This window comes from Amaranthus tricolor, chromosome 1, assembly GCF_026212465.1.
Source record: "Amaranthus tricolor cultivar Red isolate AtriRed21 chromosome 1, ASM2621246v1, whole genome shotgun sequence".
In the NCBI taxonomy this organism is placed as follows: Eukaryota; Viridiplantae; Streptophyta; class Magnoliopsida; order Caryophyllales; family Amaranthaceae; genus Amaranthus; species Amaranthus tricolor.
Genome location: NC_080047.1, coordinates 39,430,422 through 39,450,693, shown reverse-complemented (window position 1 = coordinate 39,450,693; position 20,272 = coordinate 39,430,422). Strand labels below are relative to the sequence as shown.

The 20,272-nt window shown below is 34.2% G+C and overlaps 2 protein-coding genes across 3 annotated transcripts; both read right to left on the bottom strand.

The window, feature by feature from the left end:
- Positions 1-1,747: 1,747 nt before the first annotated feature.
- Positions 1,748-2,471, bottom strand: LOC130818126 (monothiol glutaredoxin-S11-like). The gene has a single exon (XM_057684173.1). It carries the CDS (start codon positions 2,303-2,305, stop codon positions 1,988-1,990), a length of 318 nt encoding a protein of 105 aa, XP_057540156.1. The 5' UTR covers positions 2,306-2,471; the 3' UTR covers positions 1,748-1,987.
- Positions 2,472-6,427: 3,956 nt separating this feature from the next.
- On the bottom strand, positions 6,428-13,915 carry LOC130818100 (2-succinylbenzoate--CoA ligase, chloroplastic/peroxisomal). 2 transcript variants are annotated; one of them, XM_057684143.1, is made up of 11 exons: positions 13,234-13,915; positions 13,078-13,150; positions 11,600-11,753; positions 11,397-11,489; positions 9,737-9,834; positions 9,033-9,226; positions 8,720-8,847; positions 8,160-8,545; positions 7,254-7,465; positions 6,950-7,128; positions 6,428-6,665 (listed from the first exon to the last, which is right to left on the bottom strand). In XM_057684143.1, exons 1-10 carry the CDS (start codon positions 13,425-13,427, stop codon positions 6,999-7,001), a joined length of 1,662 nt encoding a protein of 553 aa, XP_057540126.1. In that variant the 5' UTR covers positions 13,428-13,915; the 3' UTR covers positions 6,428-6,665; positions 6,950-6,998. The 2 variants fall into 2 exon arrangements, with proteins under 2 accessions (XP_057540126.1, XP_057540132.1); XM_057684149.1 differs by lacking the exon at positions 13,234-13,915 and having other exon boundaries at positions 6,428-7,128; positions 11,600-11,774.
- Between the last annotated feature and the right edge of the window lie 6,357 nt (positions 13,916-20,272).

Below are 20,272 nucleotides of genomic sequence, written 5' to 3'. Positions count from 1 at the left end.
TACTAAACTTTCATGGAGTCATTGATAAAATGCTGATTGAGATGTCAAAAGATTGTACTTTTAGCCATAAACAAATGTAATTCTTTGATAAAGCATGTTGTTTAGGAAAAGCACAAGGGATTAGCTAGAAAGTCATTGGTCCGGATAGGCAGCATAAGAAAGTTCATAATAATGGTTTCTAAACATTATGTTTTGCTAAAACATATTCTTTATAAAACATTCCATCACTCTCGCCATTAACGACCCTTTTAGTAATCAGTATTAAATGGTGGTAATGGTAATGAAAAATATTTCTTGACAAATTGAATGGCCATGCTTACTCTTCTTCAACAATCTCATTTTCTTCACAAAATTCATTCCGATGCATTACCATTTGAACATGTGGTATCAGATAGTAATGAAAAATTGTGAACAAATTTTTTTTTTATGATCAAAGTTTTATTACCATGGGAATGACATGATACATATCATAAAAATTATACTTGACAAATTGAATGGCCATGCTTACTCTCCTTCAACAATCTCATTTTCTTCACAAAATTCATTCCGATGCATTACCATTTAAACATGTGGTATTAGATAGTAATGGAAAATTGTGAAAAAAATGAATTTTTATGATCAAAGTTTTATGGTCATGGGAATGACATGATACATATAATAAAAATTACACTACAAATCATTCCTATTATCAGCAATTAGGAGCGTTAACCAAACGGACCGTAAGTAGGTTCCACCTAGGGTGGGGTTTGGATAATAAGATTTACGCAACTTGACCCTTATCCTTACCATTGTTTTCTGACTAACTCTTGATAGAAAATATCATCTGCACTATAACTTTAGAGTTTACATATACAAAAAGTGCACATAATTTAATGAATTATAAACATATATTCCCTATAAAAGAATAAAATTGTGGAATATATTGGTATTGCCTTTTTTTTCATCAATGATTCTAAGATAAAAAGATACAAGTAGGAGCACCACAAAGTTGGAAAAAGAAAGGGAATTTTCTTGTTGGCTTTATAAATGTTCTTCAATGTGGGAGGAGCACATATAATAAAGTTTAAACAATTTGTTCTCTTCTTTGTTTCAGAAATCTTTGAATTGCTTTTGTTCATGCACTGTCAACATCAACTGATTGAACAAAGATTCTAGAAATGACCAGACCTTTTTGGAATATCTGAGACCATGTCATATTATATTTTATTAGATGCATAGATTAGCATGGATTATCATATTTTAAATACATTATTAATCATCATAGGATGACTGATTTTCATGTCCAAAATACTGTTTAAAGTACACTATTAGGGATAACTTACTTATCCTCTATCACACCGAGTTCTGCATTATGTATTTTCTATAAGAGAGCACTTCAAGAGAAATGTAGCAATTTCAATAGGATAAATGAGTAATATGTAGATTTCCAAGATAGTGTTATGATTTAGTGCTCAACATTGAAGGTTTTTGATGAAAACATTAAGCCAATGCCTGAGTAGAAGAGAATCTAGGTTCGAATCTGCCTAAGTCATGACCCAAATCATTTTATTTGAAAACTCAATTAATATTATATAGTGTAACATACAACTCGTAAAAATGATAGCCGAGTTGGTTTTGTGTAACATGTAGAGATGAATTTCCGGTCCATCCTATACTAGTATCCTAAATTCCCATGTTTTTCTGTTATGGATTATAGGAAATGTATATTGCATGTCATTAAGCACCAATGTATACCAAGGCTAAGATATACTTGTATGTAACAAAGTTGATTTTCATTGCCACAATAAGATATTACATGCTTTAGCTGCTCTTAGAAGTACTAGCTAACTTAAACACATTGCTACTTAATTAAGGCAGGAAGTAAATTCAATAGCAAATAAACAGACTCTCTACTTAGACAACTATCATGTTGGTCTAATTAAATCCTTATTCGACTAAACATGTCGTAAAACGTAAATGTGCAGCTCGTAATGATAAGATGATGGACTCAGTTACACACCCCGTGAGGCCTAAGCAATGGGACGAGATGCCCTGCTAAATGGAGGGACATGATCTCGTTGGTGGATCCCATGAGCTTCCCTCCAATGAACACGGCTGGAAGAGCTGATTGGCTTCCGAGTTTCATTAGTACTTTTTCAATTTCCTTGCCCTCGGGGTCCTTATCTACCTCGTAGATAAAAGGGGTAGCCCCGAGTTCTTGGAACAAAATGTTGACTGCGTAGCATAGGCAACACGAGCTCTTGGCGAAGATCACCACTCCGCGTTCTGATGCAATTCTTGTCACCTTGTCTACTACCTTGTCCATGTTTGTTGTGATGGTTATTTATTAGTTATCAGTGGTTCTGTGGCACAACTAGCCTGTTATGCCAACAGACCTAAAAAAAAAAATTTGTTTTTTAAGTGGGTTTTGAAAGCACAATATTTGTAAAAAAAAATAGAAGGAAAATAGAAAAAATAAATTGCTTGGTTTGGATGGTAGAACTTTGTATTTGGGTGATGACCTATTTATAAGGGTAGTTTGAGTATAGGAAGTCTCTTGTGTCCAAGAACATTGAAAAGATATTGTGCTTTTGTTAGATGCTAAAAGCTTTACTTTCTAAGAGATTGGAACTATTATGTACTTATTTCAATCATCAACTTGGCTTATTGGGTGACATACTTAAGACAAGTTTTGTCTTGTCATTTTAATTAATTGTCTAAGAATACAGTTCAAAACTTTGAATAACTAAAATTGTAGTCATTATCCTATTGAAATTGAAACGAGTAATATATAACATAGAACAATGGTAATCGAGTTGGTTCAGCATGCATGTAAAGATGAGTGTTCAGCCAATCTTATACTACTAGGCGTTTGGTAAATGATTGTTGGTTGTTGGCCTTTAATTTATTTAAAGTGTTGGATTTAAACAAACTGGATAAGCCATCTATTTATTTAGAAAGATTTGTTTGGTAAAATAAACAATTGTTTAATAGCTTTTTATAAAAGAAAAAGAAGGCTTTTTAGGTACTCAGGTTGAAAAGTCATCTATCTAATAATATTAAATTGTGTAACATATAATACAGAAGAATGGTAGTCAAGTTGGTTCAGCCTTCAAAAGGTGATTGTTTAGCCCACCTAAAGTACTAGTCAAGGGTGTGGTAAATGATGGTTTAGTGTGGGCTTTTCAACCAATCGAAATTATAAATTATTTCTTTTGGATTTTAAGCTCTAAGCTGGCTAAAAAGTTATTTAGCAAAAATTTTCTTATTTCTTTTGGACTAACCATTTATTCGTCACTGCACCAAATGATGTTCTAATCTAGCCTTTCAATAAGAGTTTGAGTTTCCCATCAATGTGATGGTGACTACCATTGTAACTTTGTAATACAATAGAAGAGAACTAATTTATATAAAGGAGGAAATATTATTACTATGTTTGGTAAAATTAACAATTGATTAATGGCTTTTTATAAGAAAAGTCGGTCGATAAGCTAACGAAAAAATGCTAACTAAATTAGCCTTTTCAGCTAAGTAGGCTGAAAAGTCATTTATTTATTAATATTGGATTATTTAAAATATAATATAGAAGAATGGTAGTCGAGTTGGTTCAGCACACATACAAAGATGAGTTTTCAGCCCACGTTAATGATTGTTGGTTGTTGGCTTTTTAACCAATGGGAAGTGTTGGTTGTTTATGTTCGCTTTTTAATCAACGAGAAGCGTTGGTTGTTTATGTTGGCTTTTTAACCATCGAGAAGTGTTGGCTGTTTATGTTGGCTTATAAGATAGTTGAATAAGTCAGCAAGTCAATGCTTTTTCGGCTAATCAGACTAAAAGCTATTTACCATACGTTTTTCTTATTTCTTTTAGATTGACCAACAAACACATCAAAAGTCATTTATCAAACACTTTGGAAGGTGGATTCGCCATTGCACCAAGTGATGTTCTAATCTAGCTTTTTGACGGTGACTACCATTGTTGGTAATAGTAAAATAAAAGAGAACAACTAATTTATTAATAAAGGAAATATTATTACTATGTGGAATTACTATTAGTAGGGTGGTCTCAGGTCTGTTTTCCACCAGATTCTATAAAATCTACTTCCTTTGATTTCTTGAAAATGAAAATTTCCTTTTGATGGGCCATGATTCCATGTTGTTTTCATCAATTTGGACCTGCAAGATTCTTCACATTTCTACTGGAACCATTCTTTAAAAAATTGGCTTAATTTTTTTAAAAAAGACAAAATATATGCCAAATGTTGCAAATTTTGACCGAAATGAACGTTCAAAAACATGGATACTTTAATGAATTATGTTTATTCCTATTACTTTCAGTAAAGATATCTAATTTGATTATCTCTTAACCCTTTTTCTTCGGCTTATATAGTGATTTAAGAAAAAAACTAAATTTTTTAAGCTCAAAAATATTAATTAATCCCTCGAATTATGATTGAATCAATAGCCTTTGGTTAATTATTATAGATTCTTTTCTACAGTATGAATGTACTATCGTCTTCTCTTTATTACAATCATAGTATAAAAATGCTATTTCAGTCACAATTGTTGTAATGATTGTGAACGAATTTTGCGATCAATGTTGATGCTTTTGTGATCAATGCAACCAATATTTCGATTGCACTTATAATCTTACAAAACGATTGTGATACGGTGATGCAGCCTTGTTTTTACACTATGATGATGCTTTGAAATTAGAAACAATTGAGCAACCTGTTTTTATGATTAGACTTTTATTTGTCAAATTCTCATTACATCACAACAATGTCAAAGCCTTAATCCCAATAAATTGAGGTCGACAACATGAATCGATGGATCAATTTGAGTAGTCATCCACATGAACTATTCGTCTCCATTTATTTCAATATTTGCTAATCCTAAACCCTTTCTTGCATCTTTATTTCGAAATTTATCCCTCAAAAAACCGTTTATACATTGAAGCATTCACATTTCTGCTACTCCTATGTATATATCATATCATGTATACATATATAGAAGATCAAATGTTGAGCACATGATTTTCCATTGGCTTAATGTTACACGGTGTCTCAAGATGCCAACAAGAACAGTGAATCCACAGGAGTTCAGCAGAGTTATTGTAAACTGATGCTTAATGAAGTTATATGAAGAAACTTATTCTATTCTATCTTCTCCAAGCACTCAGGACCATAAAAATGAGTTGTCGTCTTCTTTTGGAAGAATGTTGACTACCCAAGAAGCAGAGGTCAAAAGAGTAGGCTTCACACATCAGGGATTCTACCTGATATCCCTCTGCCTATTTGATTTTTGCATCATATAACTCAAATAGCTCTCACATATTTAAGTCATCTGGTGCAAATTTAAAATATAAGATTCGATTTTGCACCAGAAGAAGGTATGATCTAAGATTGTTGTTCAAGCATCATATCCTTTTTAACCCCTGTAACTGCAGATTGTATTAGAGAAACTGTAAATAAATTCCCACTACAATGCCTTTATTCTTTACTTATCAGAATGTTATATCCAGATAGCTTTGGCTTGAATGAGCCTATATCTTTCAGAGAACCAATAAGGTGTGCTGCAAGCACATCGCACGCTCGCACTGAGCCCAGGTATGTCCCACAAATAAAGACAGCGGGAACAGCTGTCCGACTCTATTTCCTTACTTTTAGGATCCATATTTATGTGAAGTTGCAGATGATGTTTGCTACCAAGGGTCAATCGAAAACAATTTCGTTCTTATCACTGACAAGGGTAAGATTGCATAAATCAGACCCCGAAACCCCACGTATGTGGGACCCAATTATGGTGTTGGATTGCACCCAGTTCATAGAAAATCGTCTCAATGTTGTTGTACATACAATATGTGCTCTTACGAACTATCACTGTTGCTATAGCCTATGCAGGCTCGGACCTAGATTCTCCCCTGGTGCTTGTGAATGGTATCACTTGAGCATGCATGTGGAGAAGAAGTGCTCTTGGGTGGCTTTTTTTAAAATTTTTAATATTATTATTCCTAGTTGTTATTTTGGCTTTGAAAATAAGCCAAAATCTGATTCTGTCCCTTAATATAGCAACAAGGAAGCTGAATCTGAGTCGCAAACTTGCTTTCATGTCAATAGGTAATGGGAATATATCCTTTGTTCTCTACTCATTCAGACTTGTCTTGCCACTACAACAACATTTGATGCTTAAGAAGATGCTCTCGGCCGATAAGCGGATGTCGAACTGACTTCAAGTTTATCCTGTTTCGAGTTAGTAATGATGGGTTGTGATCGATTCATATAACTGATTTTTAAATGTAATTCGGTCCTGCCCCAAGCTGACCCAAGCAAGTTTTTGGTACCGGACCGAACTAGTGGATCAGAATGCCACCGGTTCAGTCCGGTTTCGGTTTGTGGCGGGGCTGCCATGGCCATCACTAGCTGATAGAAAACAGAGTGGGAAAAAAGTTTGAATGGAAGAATTGTAGATAGTACATAATATTATTACATCTTCTGTCATCAAATTTCAGTATTACTCTCAAAAGTATGAAAGAAAATGTAACAAATCAATACAAAATTGATCACAGATTACCAAACTTGGCCAACATATGCCAAGACTTTTAGAGTTAGTTATTGGTATCCCACTTCTGTTATCAACCCCATCTTAGCAAAAATGTTGTACAATGCCTGGATCCTTTATGCATAACTTCATGGTATCGGATAAATTGTTTCAACATAATGTCAAAAAAGAGAACAAATAGTCAGACTAGTGTCACATGATTCGCTAATTGTCTCGGAAATCGCGAATCGAAGAAAGCGAATTATGGGCGGTTTTAGGATATTTTTATACCATTTTGAACGAATCGCGAATTCAAAAGGCAAACTAACTAGGGAATTATGTTTCACTGAGCCAGAGTTACTGTATACCATGGAAAATAAACACGGAGAATCCTATTAGAGGATGAAATGTGAGTAGGGAATGGTACGTACAAAATGTTGATTGCATCAGGGCTCGGGAGACTCTGGAAAGCGTTTCAGTTCATAAATGAGAAAACAAAGGTCGTAGATGCAACATTGCAGCTGCCTTAATTTCGTCTCGCTTGAGTTTCCCGGTGCTTGTAAGTGGGAAAGGCTCCCTCCAAATTAGATATGTTTTTGGTATCTTAAACCTAGAAGCATAATATCAAAGGAAATCATCAGTCAACAAACCAAGAGAATGTCAAAGGATTATTAAACTATCTTCATTCTTTCAGTTATGGAAGGGGAGGAGAGAAGTATGATGAGCAAGACAGACCCTGTTAAGCCTTTTCGTCGACAATGCTCCTTGAGGACGTGACTTGATAAGTTCCATTCCACGTTGCTTTGTAACTCAGCGTCCACGTCTACCCATTTCCAGTTTTCCCTTATCCGAACACAAGCGACAACCATTTCACCTAGGTGTGTATGTTGGAGTCCAATGACCACCACAGATGAAATTCCCGGATGTTGCCCTAACACAAGCTCCACCTGTGTCACCAGTGTAGCAATTTTATAAGCCTTGAAGACCAAAATTAACAGAATTACTCGTGATATTTCTGTACCCGGGTCATAAGGCTTTAAAATGGAAAAGGGGAGGCAAACACACAAAAGCTTTGTTTGTTATTGCAAAAAGGCACATAAACAAGTCACACATGAAGATATAGCTGTAACCTATGTTAATTGGACTCGAGTACTGATGTCGGATACTGGTACATGTTAAAGTGTCAGTACGTCTAAATATTCAATTTTACGCCTAAAATGAAGTGTCTAAGAGTCATACCAATGTCTGAGCATCAAGGATTGGACACAGTACGTGAAGCAAAATGAGGGGTCCGAGTAACATAGGCTGTAACAAACCATTTGGTTATTGGCATTATATGGTGGTAATGGGAATGAGTTTTAATTTAAATTTTTCATAAAATATATGACGTTATATGCATGGTACTGTTGTATTTTTCTTATTAATTTTCCATCGCAACTTAATAGCACATTTTCAAGTGGTAATATATGGGAGCGGATTTTGTAAAGAAAAGAAATGATAAAACTCAGACAAGCATCATCTTTAACTTTGTCAAGTAATTTTTTTGGCTGAATTATATAAAAATTTTATCATCATTTCCACCATTTAATACCAACAGTCAAACGGATCGTGCAAGGAATAAATAAGCCAAACATTTTGTACCTCTTCTGGATACACATTCTCTCCTCCACTTTTAATACGACAATTCTGACGACCAACAAGCCACAAATTTCCATGAGCATCAATATGTCCACTATCACCGGTGTCAAACCACTCTGCACCCGAGTCAATCTCTAATGTATCAATTTGACCCCAATAGCGAATCATAACATGGGGCCCACGAGTCATAATTCTCCCTACACGAGAGGATTCTTCTTGTTCTATCAGTATCTCGACATGAGGTGCTGGCTTTCCAACACAGATACCTCCAATTGGGTGTAAAGAGTTGGATATAGTTCCCTTTATTTTCTGTGAATGCTGGTTTAGATTATAAACGACCGGATCATAGAGGGTGAGGAAAGTAAGGGACGAGCATGTCTCAGTCATACCTACAAGCAAGATAAAAAATTAGTATAGCAAATCACACAACAGCACCAAAGCCTTTATCCCAACATCTGGAATCGGCTACATGAACTAAAAACCAATCAGCGTGAGAGATCATCAGGCAGATTTAAGTTTTAACTCTCGGGAAAGAATATAGAAAAGAGACAGGTGGTGAGTACCGTAAGCAGAGAGAAGCTTGGCTGTATGAAAATATCTTATGGCATCTTCAACAAGTTCAGCAGAAAGACTCCCACCACCGTTTAATATCTTCTTTACACTCGAGTATGATTTCCTCGGTTCATTATGCCTAGAAAATGAAATTTGTTAACTAAATTCGCAGCACAAAAGTAAAACATATGTACTATTCCAATAATTATGACTAATAATACCACTATCTAGCCAAAAAATGATAATCATGTGAAGCCGCTACATGTAAAAACTATCACTTTTTTTACATAATAAGAAAATGAATAGATGTAAGCAGAGAAATACCTTATCATAGCAAGCAGAGAAGCTAGTATTGCTGGAACAGTTATAAATGAAGTTACATGGCTTTCTTCTAAGGCTTCTACTGCCATTTTAACGTCAAATTTCGGTATCAATACATGACATCCTCCAACCATTAGTATGGCTAAGCACGAGGATATTCCACCTATGTGACACAGTGGGACAGTGTGGAAATAAACCTAAGACAAGAAAATTAGAAGATAAATTGATCATCAATATTAATTTGAATTTAAACTCAATTTTTTTCTTTTCCATTTAGGTTCCAGTAAAGGTTTACCTATAGCTAACCATAATATCCCCAGAAAAATACTCGCATGCCAAAAAGGAAGGGTCTTTGGGGCTCTTTGGCTTTCTAGGAAGTGTTTGGCAAACGACTTATAACTGGTAGCTGACAGCTGATTATAGTGGTTGATTTGGCCAACTGGTTTTATTAGCTGGTTTGACCGACTGATTTTGAACGCGCTATGAACCTGCTGCTATGAGCAGCTTGTTCAAAAACAGTTTATTCATAACAAAAAGTTGTTTCAACCAGCTAATTAACCAAACATTAGCATTGGTTGGTTTAACCACTCAACCCTCTAAATGTATCAAAATAAGCTAGAATTGCCCAATAAGCTATTTTGCCAAACATCCCTATATCTAATCAAATACTAAGTACCATATAAAAGAACCATGGAGTGAGACCTTACATCATCTTCTGTATAATTGACAACAGCGATCTTTGCCAAGGATTGCATGATCAAGGAGGTATGGCTTATTGCAACTCCTTTTGGTTTGCCCGTAGACCCTAGGTATAAAGAAAGTATTAAAATTAATCTATGTTGAACGCGAAAAAAATATCTCAGTGGTAATATATTGAACATTTTTTTCAACATTTTTCAATATGATATGCTAACCTGATTGCAACTGAAACTCTATGTAATCTAAGTTGATGAACCACTCGATTGTTTAATTTATACTTCTCAAGTCCTACATTAAATGATAAATTTGACCATCCAAACATCAAGGGGGTGTTTAGTATGTAAAATTTATATGCAAGAAACGGAATGAATAATGCATTACCGTTACTAAGTGTTTGGTTGGACATCCAAGATAACCCAATCCATTTCTCAGGGGTAACGTTTACCCCCCATTTGTTACCCCTCATAAACATCTGGTAACAAATTCTATTACCCTTTGCCCTCCATTAACAAATAATATTCATTGCTATTTCCTTCTCCTTTATTCTCCTCTTTTACTCAAAATTTCTCAGTTTTTTTGTGTAATTTTTCTCAATACAATATTCATAATATTCAAAAATAAGATGAATAGTTTATAAAAAAAACAAATAAGATGAATAATGTAATAATTTAACAATGGAAGGAAGTAAACTCCATTTAAAACGATGGGACAGGGAAGATAAGGGCTATTTTTGTGAAGTTTGGGAAAATAAATTGTAATTAAGGCCAAATAATTATAATTAAAATTTTCTTTGTTGCAATTTCATATCTTTCGCCATTAGAGAGGATATAATTTTACATGTTTCTTAAATGTCACTACCATTTTCACTATGTCATCACCTTTCCATTGTAGCATATCAAAATTATACCAAACAAGTAAGAATAACGTAAAAAGTGTTTCCCTTACAATGTTATAGTAGTTACTTATACCAAACAACAAATAACTACAACTCTTACCCCTTACCTTATCTTTTTTTATCAATTCCCTTTCCATTAATATTTTTTATTCCCATACCAAACACCCCTAAATATAATAATTTTTTGAGCTAATAGGAGAGAGATAACATGAGCGGGAAATTCGTTGGAAAAACTCATTATGTCCCTTTGAGTTCACCCTAAACTTACAAAGCTTATAAGGACGAAGGGAAGATTCTACCAAATATTGGACCCTTCCACAATAGTCCTATATTTTCCCTTCATTGTACCGCATACCAAAAATTTGACCCTTTCAAAATAGCTCTATTGTCCACAAATCAACTTAAGGATGGTATCTAAAACTAATTTCATCATAGGTTATCATATTCTTAGTTTTATGTGCATCTCAAACACGCCTAGGAAAAAGGGAGCATCTCAAAAAGCCTTCCGCAGTTACAGGAGGCGAGTTGGGGAGTTGAAGATGCTGCAGCCTGCAAGAGGCTGAGGGGCGAGGCACATTTGTGATGATTTTTTAAAAAAACCAAACAATCTTTTTTGAACACCGACTTATTCCCTCTTTCCATTAGGCACCAAAGCCACATACCCAAGGCACGATACGACGAGAAACGGGGTCATATCCCAACTTCATTGTGCCTTGTGCAATTTCATATTAAGCTCATATTTCGGAATAAGAAGCGTAAAGCACATTGAATACCTGAAGTGAAGCATATGATAACCACATCCTCAGATGCCCAACAGTATTTGATAGATTGAAGCTTTAGCAATGACCTCTCCAAATCATGTATGCCTAAAAGAATAATTAACAGCAAAAAAAATTGTCGGTGCATAAGATGATAGCTCTTTGAATTTTGATAGTATAACGGTTTTTGACATTGAACTTAAAATTAAAATTTTTACCATTTGACGTTGAGTGATGAAATCCAATCGAAGCAAGCCACTTTGGAGAAAAAATGGTACCATTTTGCAATTCTGACAACCAAGTGCAACTTTCATCAGTGACAATCATCGCTGGTTGGATGACTTCCAATGCCACTCTTGCCTCCTCTTTGCTCTAGTGGATATGTTACTAAAGCTATTAGAAAATTGCAAGATAAGAATTAAGATCCGGCTAAGGAAATTAACGCCTAGTTCTACATGAGATGCTAAGATTTCCAATTAGATGTCTCTGCTCGTACGCCAATGGCCATACATGTATTGCAAACAAAGGCTCATAGTTTCAAAAAACTTGTGATTTCGATGCTACAAAACTAGTAAAACTCAAACGCCAAACCGTTGCGGAAAATAAATAAGCATTCCAGTAACTCAATGTCATTTAGCGGCTTGCATCTAGGTTTCCACTTAAGCAGAGTTCTTATTAACAGATGAAGAGACATACGACACCAAATCCTTAATCCCAACAATATGGGGTCAGCTATAGCCTAAATGAGCAAAAACCCATCAACATGTGAGAGATAGTCGCTAACAAGGAACTTTACATTAAAATCAACAACGATGCGTAATCCTTAATTGCAAATTACAACATATGGGGTCGGCTATATGAAACAAATCCCATTAACGTGAGAGATAGTTGCTAACAAAGAACTTAACATTTAAATCAACAACAGCAATGTCAAGTCATGAATCCCAACAATATGGGGACAGCTACATAAAACAGGACCCATCAGCTAAAGAAATACTCCCCACAAAGAACTCAACATCAAAATCAACAAAATTCCAAACCCTTAATCTCAGCAATATGTGATCGGCTACATGAGCCAAAACTCGTTGCATGAACCTGTCGGATAAATGGCCATTTAAAGCCTTCTCCAACAACTCTTTTTCATTCATGGAGTTATTTAATTTCCCCAACAACTCTTTTTTATTCATGGAGTGATTTAAATTCTCTAATAATTTTTTTTCATTTATGGTGTGAATTAATCTTAATAAAATACATTTATATTCTTTGACCATGCTTTATGAAGATTGATAAAGAGATGTTAGAATTTCCTATAAATTGATGATGTTTCATTCATTTAGAAACATACAAATCATAGTTCTCTTTTCTTCTTCTTCTTCTATGTTGCTCCACCTTCAATTAGTGAGTGTACATTACTTTTGGGTGTATTAACCTTGAGAAACTCCTATTTACTCTTGGGTAGTAGGGAAACTTTCTTCATGCAACGACAAGTGTCACACCAGTCATTTCCAACTAAAGACAATAGTTTCATGCTCTATATTCTAAATTTGTTACTTTGAAGTTTTGGAAGATTTTCTTCATGATTTCCAACAGAACCAAAAACCATCAACATGAGAGATGGTTCCTAACAAACAATTTAACATTAAAATCATGACAGAAAATAATTTAAGAGAGGAGTGTATTAGTATAGAATACATACCCAACGATAATTGAGAGGAGCAATTATCCCACCAACATAAGCAACAGCAAGCAGCCATTCCAAATACCAATCACTAATGATCATGCAAGGGTGTAAACAAATAATAATCAAAGAGTAAAAATGAGAAATTTAGGAAATAATGGTGACAAAAAAAACCTGTTATAAGCACAAATGGCAACAACATGACCAGAAGAAAGTCCCAACTGTGAAAGCTTATGAGCAAGACCCAACACGGATTCTACGAATTGCTGACCCGTTTTACGGCGTTTACTGGCAATAGTCACCGTTGAATTACGCCTAAGAGTTGAAAGGCGGTTCAAGCATTGGCAAATATGGGCTCGCCCAGCCATGATTACTTACAGGTTTCCGGCCACTGGGTAGTGGGTAAGTTTATCTACTTGTAGGAGTATTTGGATCCATAATTTGATGCTTCTGGATATGGATAATGGACCCAATTTACCCAATCTAATAGTGGGATTTTGTTTGTTTGTAGAGTCAACATGTGAGTGCAATTGGGTCCCAAAAATATTCTGAGATAGAAAAATCAAACCAAAATTACAAAGATTTAAATACTTAGTTTTCTGGTTTCTTCGTAAAATTTAAAAATGGATTGGAGAAATTGAATTATAAGTTGAACTGAATTTATTTGTTGTGTGTTGGTGAATTTAGATACCCACTCTCTCAATAAGATGATAATTGAACTGAAATAGAATTCGATAAGATTTAAATGAGTTTGAAAGTTTGGAAAATTTAAAGGGAAGAAGAAGAGGAGATTGAAGAAGATGAAGATTATGACTGAACTGAATCTACATTTTTCTTCTTTCAAAGTTGTGCTTCATTAGCATTTACCAAGTCTTGCTTATCAAATCCTTATTATATTGTTTTGTACTTAATATTTGTGCTTAATTAGCATTTGCTCACCATTGTTGCCCTTATTACCAAAGGCATGTTTTGTATTAGGATGTTATACCTATTTTAAAATAAAATATTTTAAATAAAACTAAAATTTTAAAATTTATTATTTTTCACTATTAAAAGCAATTTCAATTATTAGATTGAGTAATGAACTCTCCACTAACAAGGATCATAACTCGCATGTTCTATTTTAATAACTTTTAATAATGTTATAACTAAGAAGAAAAATTATCAATTTAAACACAAGACCAAATTTTAACTTCTTAAATTCACGAGAATTATTCTTACGTAACAATCAATTTTAAAAAAATTATATCCGGACATTCCAAACAAACATAGTCAGAATATTAGTAGTTCCTCACTTTAGTGATGCAAATGAGAAAATAAAAACAATGAAGCCACTCATCAATTTTAGAATTTTAAAAAATATACCCTCAATCTATATCAACTTTGTGAGCATATTCATCAAAGAAGTAATGGTGACTCTCTTCACTTGCTTTTGTTAGGTATTCATCTAAATCATGATGTTCTTAGTTATTTCATAGGCTTGGTTAAATATTATACATAATCATTTAATTTGGGTAATGTTTTGATGTAGTCCTTAAGTGACAATTAGGGATGGTCATGGGTCCAGGGCCCTGTTAGACCCACCTTGGATCCATCCCTTTTCTAAGGGTCTTGGTCTTATTTTTTGAGCTCTATCGGATTCGGGTCGGATCTGGTTCCAGAAAATATTTGACTGGTTCGGGTTCGGGTCTGGGTCTTAAGGTGCAGACCCAGACCCTAGTACCGCCCCTCAGATCCTATACAATTAAATATTTTTTTTACCTTTTGGTAATTATTTTGTATTTGAATTTCGTGAACTCAAACAAGTGTTTGTTATACGATAATAAGTTGATTACAAAAATACAAAAAGACTCGAAAAACGTTCAATTTTGAGAGACTTTGTTTAAGACCCATTAAGGACCCATCAAGGACCCTAGACTCGTCAGATCCGAAGAGTCTGGGTCTGAAAATTTTAAACCCTCAGGGTCCACATCCGGGTCTAAATCTATAAAAAATAAAAGAGTCCGAGTCCGAATCTGACAAAACCCACCCATGACCATCCCCAGTGACAACTAAGTGTTCTCTCTACAACAAATAAGTATTTTGCTTAATAACTCATTTATGAGAATATGAATAAAAATGGCTCCTTTACATCATAATGGATGAAATGAACAAATGAGAGAATGAAGAATCTATAAAATAGTAAATTCATATGATAATCAAACGATTTTAACCACGAAACGTCATGTATAAACTTAGGGCACACTATTTTAATGTGCACTAATATAACATCCTCAGAATAGGTCGAACTTTTAAAAACACCTTTAATGAAAAACATTAGTCAAAATCTACTTATGGGAGTGTTATCGCCACACCTATTTCTAATAAAGTAAATGTAAGGCTTAACGACTAAGAAATAACTTAATAACTTTAAATCCAACAAAGGGTCTTACAACATAAAAAAAGACTGAAACGCAATATATGTCCATATAAAATTTAAACAATTTAAGGTAAAATTTAAACTGAAATGCAACTCTAATAAAACTTATGTTTCTAGGTGATCCTCACTCCACAATTCCCACGTGATCAATAACTTGCAACATAAGATTGCAAGAAAAAAAGGGAAAAACTCCCAAAATCAAGAAATTGAGTAATTTTAATTCCATCCCATAAAACGATTAAGTTTGAAAATAATTTAAGAAGACAAAATATAATTTGAGTTGAAATTAACTTTGGAAAGTAATATAAAGCTGAATTAAAAATCAATTTATGAAGACAATATAAATAATATTACATAAACTAATTAATTTATTTGATATTTATTAATGACAAGAACAAGAATGCCAGTAGGCCGAGGCTTTATCCCTATACCTACTTCATCAAGAGGTCGTCACCCCAAATAATTAATCAAGGTCAATAGAGTAGTCCAGGTAACCCCAGTGTGCACACCCCTTCTACTTGGATCACAACAAATAAAGGAAGACCGAATATCGTATCAAATAGCAGAAATAATAACGCGCCTATCGGCAGGTATACTAACCAAATAGGGCAACCTGTTCATCACTCTTATACTTGGATCACAACAAATATATAAGAGCTTTATTTCTCTCATGTTACACTTTACGTGATTTAATATATTTTAATAATTAGTCGCAAGCATATAAACATATAATCAAACATACATTATTTATTTTATTTTAAGATCATTAATGTTGCAATATTAATATCATAATATTTTTCTCCCAAATTTAATCGCATTTAAACGTCATTATTAAAATAATAATATAAATTTCATCAAAATAATAATATTATAAATATTTCTCTTTCAAAGTACACCGTATCTAATTTCGTTATCAAAATAATAATATAAATTTTATCAAAATAGTAATTATAAATTCAAGTTTGACAAAAATAATAGTAAATATAATTTGAGAATATATAAAACATAAGATCATACAAAATAATGCCATATCAAATCATGCATCCCATTTAAACACATTAATTATCACTTAGCACAAAACACTGACAGGATAGTCCTAATTAGATGGACATTGAAAATTACCTTGTCACGCGATCCTAGATAGACGTACGCTCCTAATAATCTCTGTCTACGAATCCGCTGTCTACACGATAAAATAATATATCTCAAATTAATACCCCAATCAACCCATTCAAAATAAATAAGTTAAAAGACTCCCGTTGTATATAAATAATTTATTTTTAAAAAAAAAAAAAGCAATTTGAAAATGTACTTAAAATTTTAAAGAGTAGAAGTAATGATTTTAAAAGAAAAGGATAAAGTCTAAATAATAATTAAATAGGATTTATAAAAAAAAAGGAAAAGAAAAAAAAATTAAATAGAATTGGGTTACACAGCCCCAATCCACGAAATGAGAAAGAAGTGAGGGAAAGAAGAGAGAGAAGGAGAAAGGGAGAAGGAAGAAGAAGAAGGTTGCCAGCAGCCGGCGGTGGCTCTGGTCGCTGACGTCGTATGCCGATAGTATTCCGGTGTGACAAAGTCGAACTATTTGATTTCATATTGAATCCATACATTGGCTTCAATGGAAGTCATTTCTTGGTTTCTTGCAGAGAAAGAGAGGAGAGAAGTAGATATATCTTGTATTGAGTTTATTGAATTAAATTGAGAAATGATTGATTACAGAGACAATATATATATATATATATATATATATATATATATATATATATATATATATATATATATATATATATATATATATATATATATATATATATATATAAAGAAAATAAGCTGGCAATGCAATTATACTAGCTATATATGAAACTAGGAGTACGGAGTAAAAGTATCATCATATATTTATGTAACACCCCCCCTCCCCCGCAAACTAGGGGTGAGGATCATCCCAAGTTTGCTCAAAAAGCTGCTGTGCTGGTTTGAAGGCAAGATTTTCGTCATCACATCGGCAAGTTGTGATGAAGTTGGAAGATAAGTGAGTTGAATTAGACCTTCTAAAACTTTCTCCCTTGTGAAATGGCAATCAATTTCAATGTGCTTTGTCCTTTCATGGTATATGGGATTCCTGGCAATATGAATGGCACTCATATTGTCACAATGCAGCACAACTGGTTTGGTGATAGGCACTTGTAGTTCCTGTAGGAGTCTGACCATCCATGCAACCTCACTTGCAGTAGAGGACATAGCTCTGTATTCTGCCTCACTGGAGGATTTAGAAACAGTACTTTGTTTCTTAGATTTCCAAGTTATGGGAGAAGACCCAAGCATTAACACATAACCAGTAACTGATCTCCTGGTATTGGGACAGGCAGCCCAATCTGAATCACTAAAAGCCTGCAATACAAGCTGACCAGAACTATTTAGTAAGATGCCTTGCCCTACAATAGCTGCTATATATCTCAAGGCATGGTGAAGAGCTGCAACATGAGATTCTCTGGGCTCTTGTAAGAATTGGCTCAAATGTTGAACTGTGAATGCCAGATTAGGCTTAGTATGAGTTAAGAAATTCATTTTACCCACCATTGTTCTGTAGTATGTAGGATCATGATATAATGCACCTTCCAGTTGATGAAGCTTGAGGTTTTGAGGAAGGGGAGTGACAGCAGGCTTGAGGTTTTGTATTTTACAGTGGGAAAGAAGCTATCTTGTAAATTTTGTCTGTGTGAGACTCATCCCAGAATTTGTGTACCCAACTTCAATACCTAAGAAGAAATGTAGTTTTCCTAGGTCTTTTATTGTAAAGACGCGATCAAGATGAGACTTTAGCTGAGAAATACCTTGAGAATCATTTCCTGTGATGAGTATGTCATCAACATAAACTGCCACAATAGTGATAAAAGATCCCACTGTCTTAAGAAACAAACTATAGTCATTTTTAGATTGAGAATAACCTTGAGAAATCAACTCTGAAGTTAGTTTTGCAAACCATTGTCTTGAAGCCTGTTTAAGGCCATAAAGTGATTTTTGTAGTAAGCAAACTTTGCCAGATGCATTGGCCAAACCATTAGGAGCCTTCGTATATACTTCTTCATGCAAATCACCATGAAGGAATGCATTATTTACATCCAATTGCCATATATCCCAATGCTTAGAAGCTGCCAGTGCTATAATGCATCGTATACTGGACATCTTGATCACAGGTGAAAAGGTTTCATCATAGTCTATGCCTTGTTTTTGAGTAAACCCTCTTGCAACCAATCTTGCTTTGTACCTTTCAATGGAACCATCTGATTTGAGTTTGAGTTTATAAACCCATTTGCAGCTGATAGCTTTCTTACCCTTGAGTAGGTCTACAAGTACCCATGTGTTATTGTTCTGAAGAGCAGAAAGTTCATGTTGCATGGCCTGTAACCACTCCTTCTTCTGAATGGATCTAAATAGGAACGAGGCTCATCTTGAGTAGAAATCTAAGCAATGAAGCATTTATGTATAGGGGGAAGTTGACTATAGGGTATTATATTACACCAATTGTTAGTAGCAGCATGTGAGCAAAAATAATCAGAGAGATAAGCTGGTGGTTGTTTGATTCTAGTAGATTGTCTGGTGGGGGCTGAAACACTGATAGAACTCATATCTACTAAGTTGTCAGGGTGAATTTGAGAAGGATTTGAATAGGAAGAAGTAGGAGAAATGTTATGTGAACTGAGGACATCAGGATGATGTTGTCCTGAAGGAAAGTCAGCAAATAAAGTGTTATTGTAGTTGGTGGAGTTTAAAGGAAGAAAGAAAGGATAATGTGGTGTGGAATGAAGATTGTTAATTGTGGAAAAATCAAAAGGAAAATGTCGTTCATAAAAAATGACATCCTTTGAGATAACTGTCTTTTTGTCAACCATGTCATATACTTTGTAAGCCTTTTGAAGATTTGGATAACCAATGAAAATGCATGGATGTGCCCTGTTATCAAATTTATGTCTATGTAAAGAACTTGTTGTCATGAAACATAGGCAATCAAAAGCTTTTAAATGCTCTATATCTGGTTTAGTTTTGAAAAGTTTCTCATAAGGTGATACAAAACCCAAAGTTTGTAGTGGCATTCTATTGATGAGATAGGCAGCTGTTAAAACACAATCACCCCAAAAATGAATAGGAAGATTTGGTTGAAAACAAAGAGCTCTAGCAGTTTCTAGTAAATGTTTATGTTTTCTTTCAACAACCCCATTTTGTTGGGGGTTATTGGCACAATTTTTATGGTGTATGATACCTTTGGAAGATAGGAACAGTTTCATTTTTCCTTCACATAAATCTGGGGCATTATCTGATCTAGCACCTTTAATCAGGGAATGAAATTGTGTAGACACATAAGCATAGAAAGATTGAAAAACATTAACTGCTTCTGTCTTATTTCTCATTAGGAAAATCCAAGTGACTCTTGTAAAATCATCTACAATAGTCAAGAACAAAGTACAACCATTATGAGTACTATTCCTATAAGACCCCCAGGTATCTATGTGCAACAACTCAAAAGGTACAATGGATTTTATTGTACTATGACCAAAAGGAAGTCTAATCTGTCTTGCAGCAGGACAGATTTTACAGAAACAATTATTTACATAATCTGACATATTGAGAGAAGGTTGAACATGTTTGATGACAGGGAATGGAGCATGACCTAATCGAAGATGCCAAAGCTTAGCCAAATCGATATTTGATTGAGCAGAATGGCAAGAGGAGAGAGTAGAAACTGTGATTGAAGTGGAGTTTGGTGTGCTTGGTGTATCATTCTGATAGTAGTAT

Bases quoted from the DNA above. Each gene is read 5' to 3' on its own strand.
- LOC130818126 (XM_057684173.1), bottom strand. From the start codon at position 2,305: ATGGACAAGGTAGTAGACAAGGTGACAAGAATTGCATCAGAACGCGGA.
- LOC130818100 (XM_057684143.1), bottom strand. From the start codon at position 13,427: ATGGCTGGGCGAGCCCATATTTGCCAATGCTTGAACCGCCTTTCAACT. The intron at 11,754-13,077 runs GTATGTATTCTA...CATATCCACTAG, and splicing joins CTCCTCTCAATTATCGTTGG to AGCAAAGAGGAGGCAAGAGT. The intron at 9,835-11,396 runs GTATTCAATGTG...CTTTATACCTAG, and splicing joins TATCATATGCTTCACTTCAG to GGTCTACGGGCAAACCAAAA.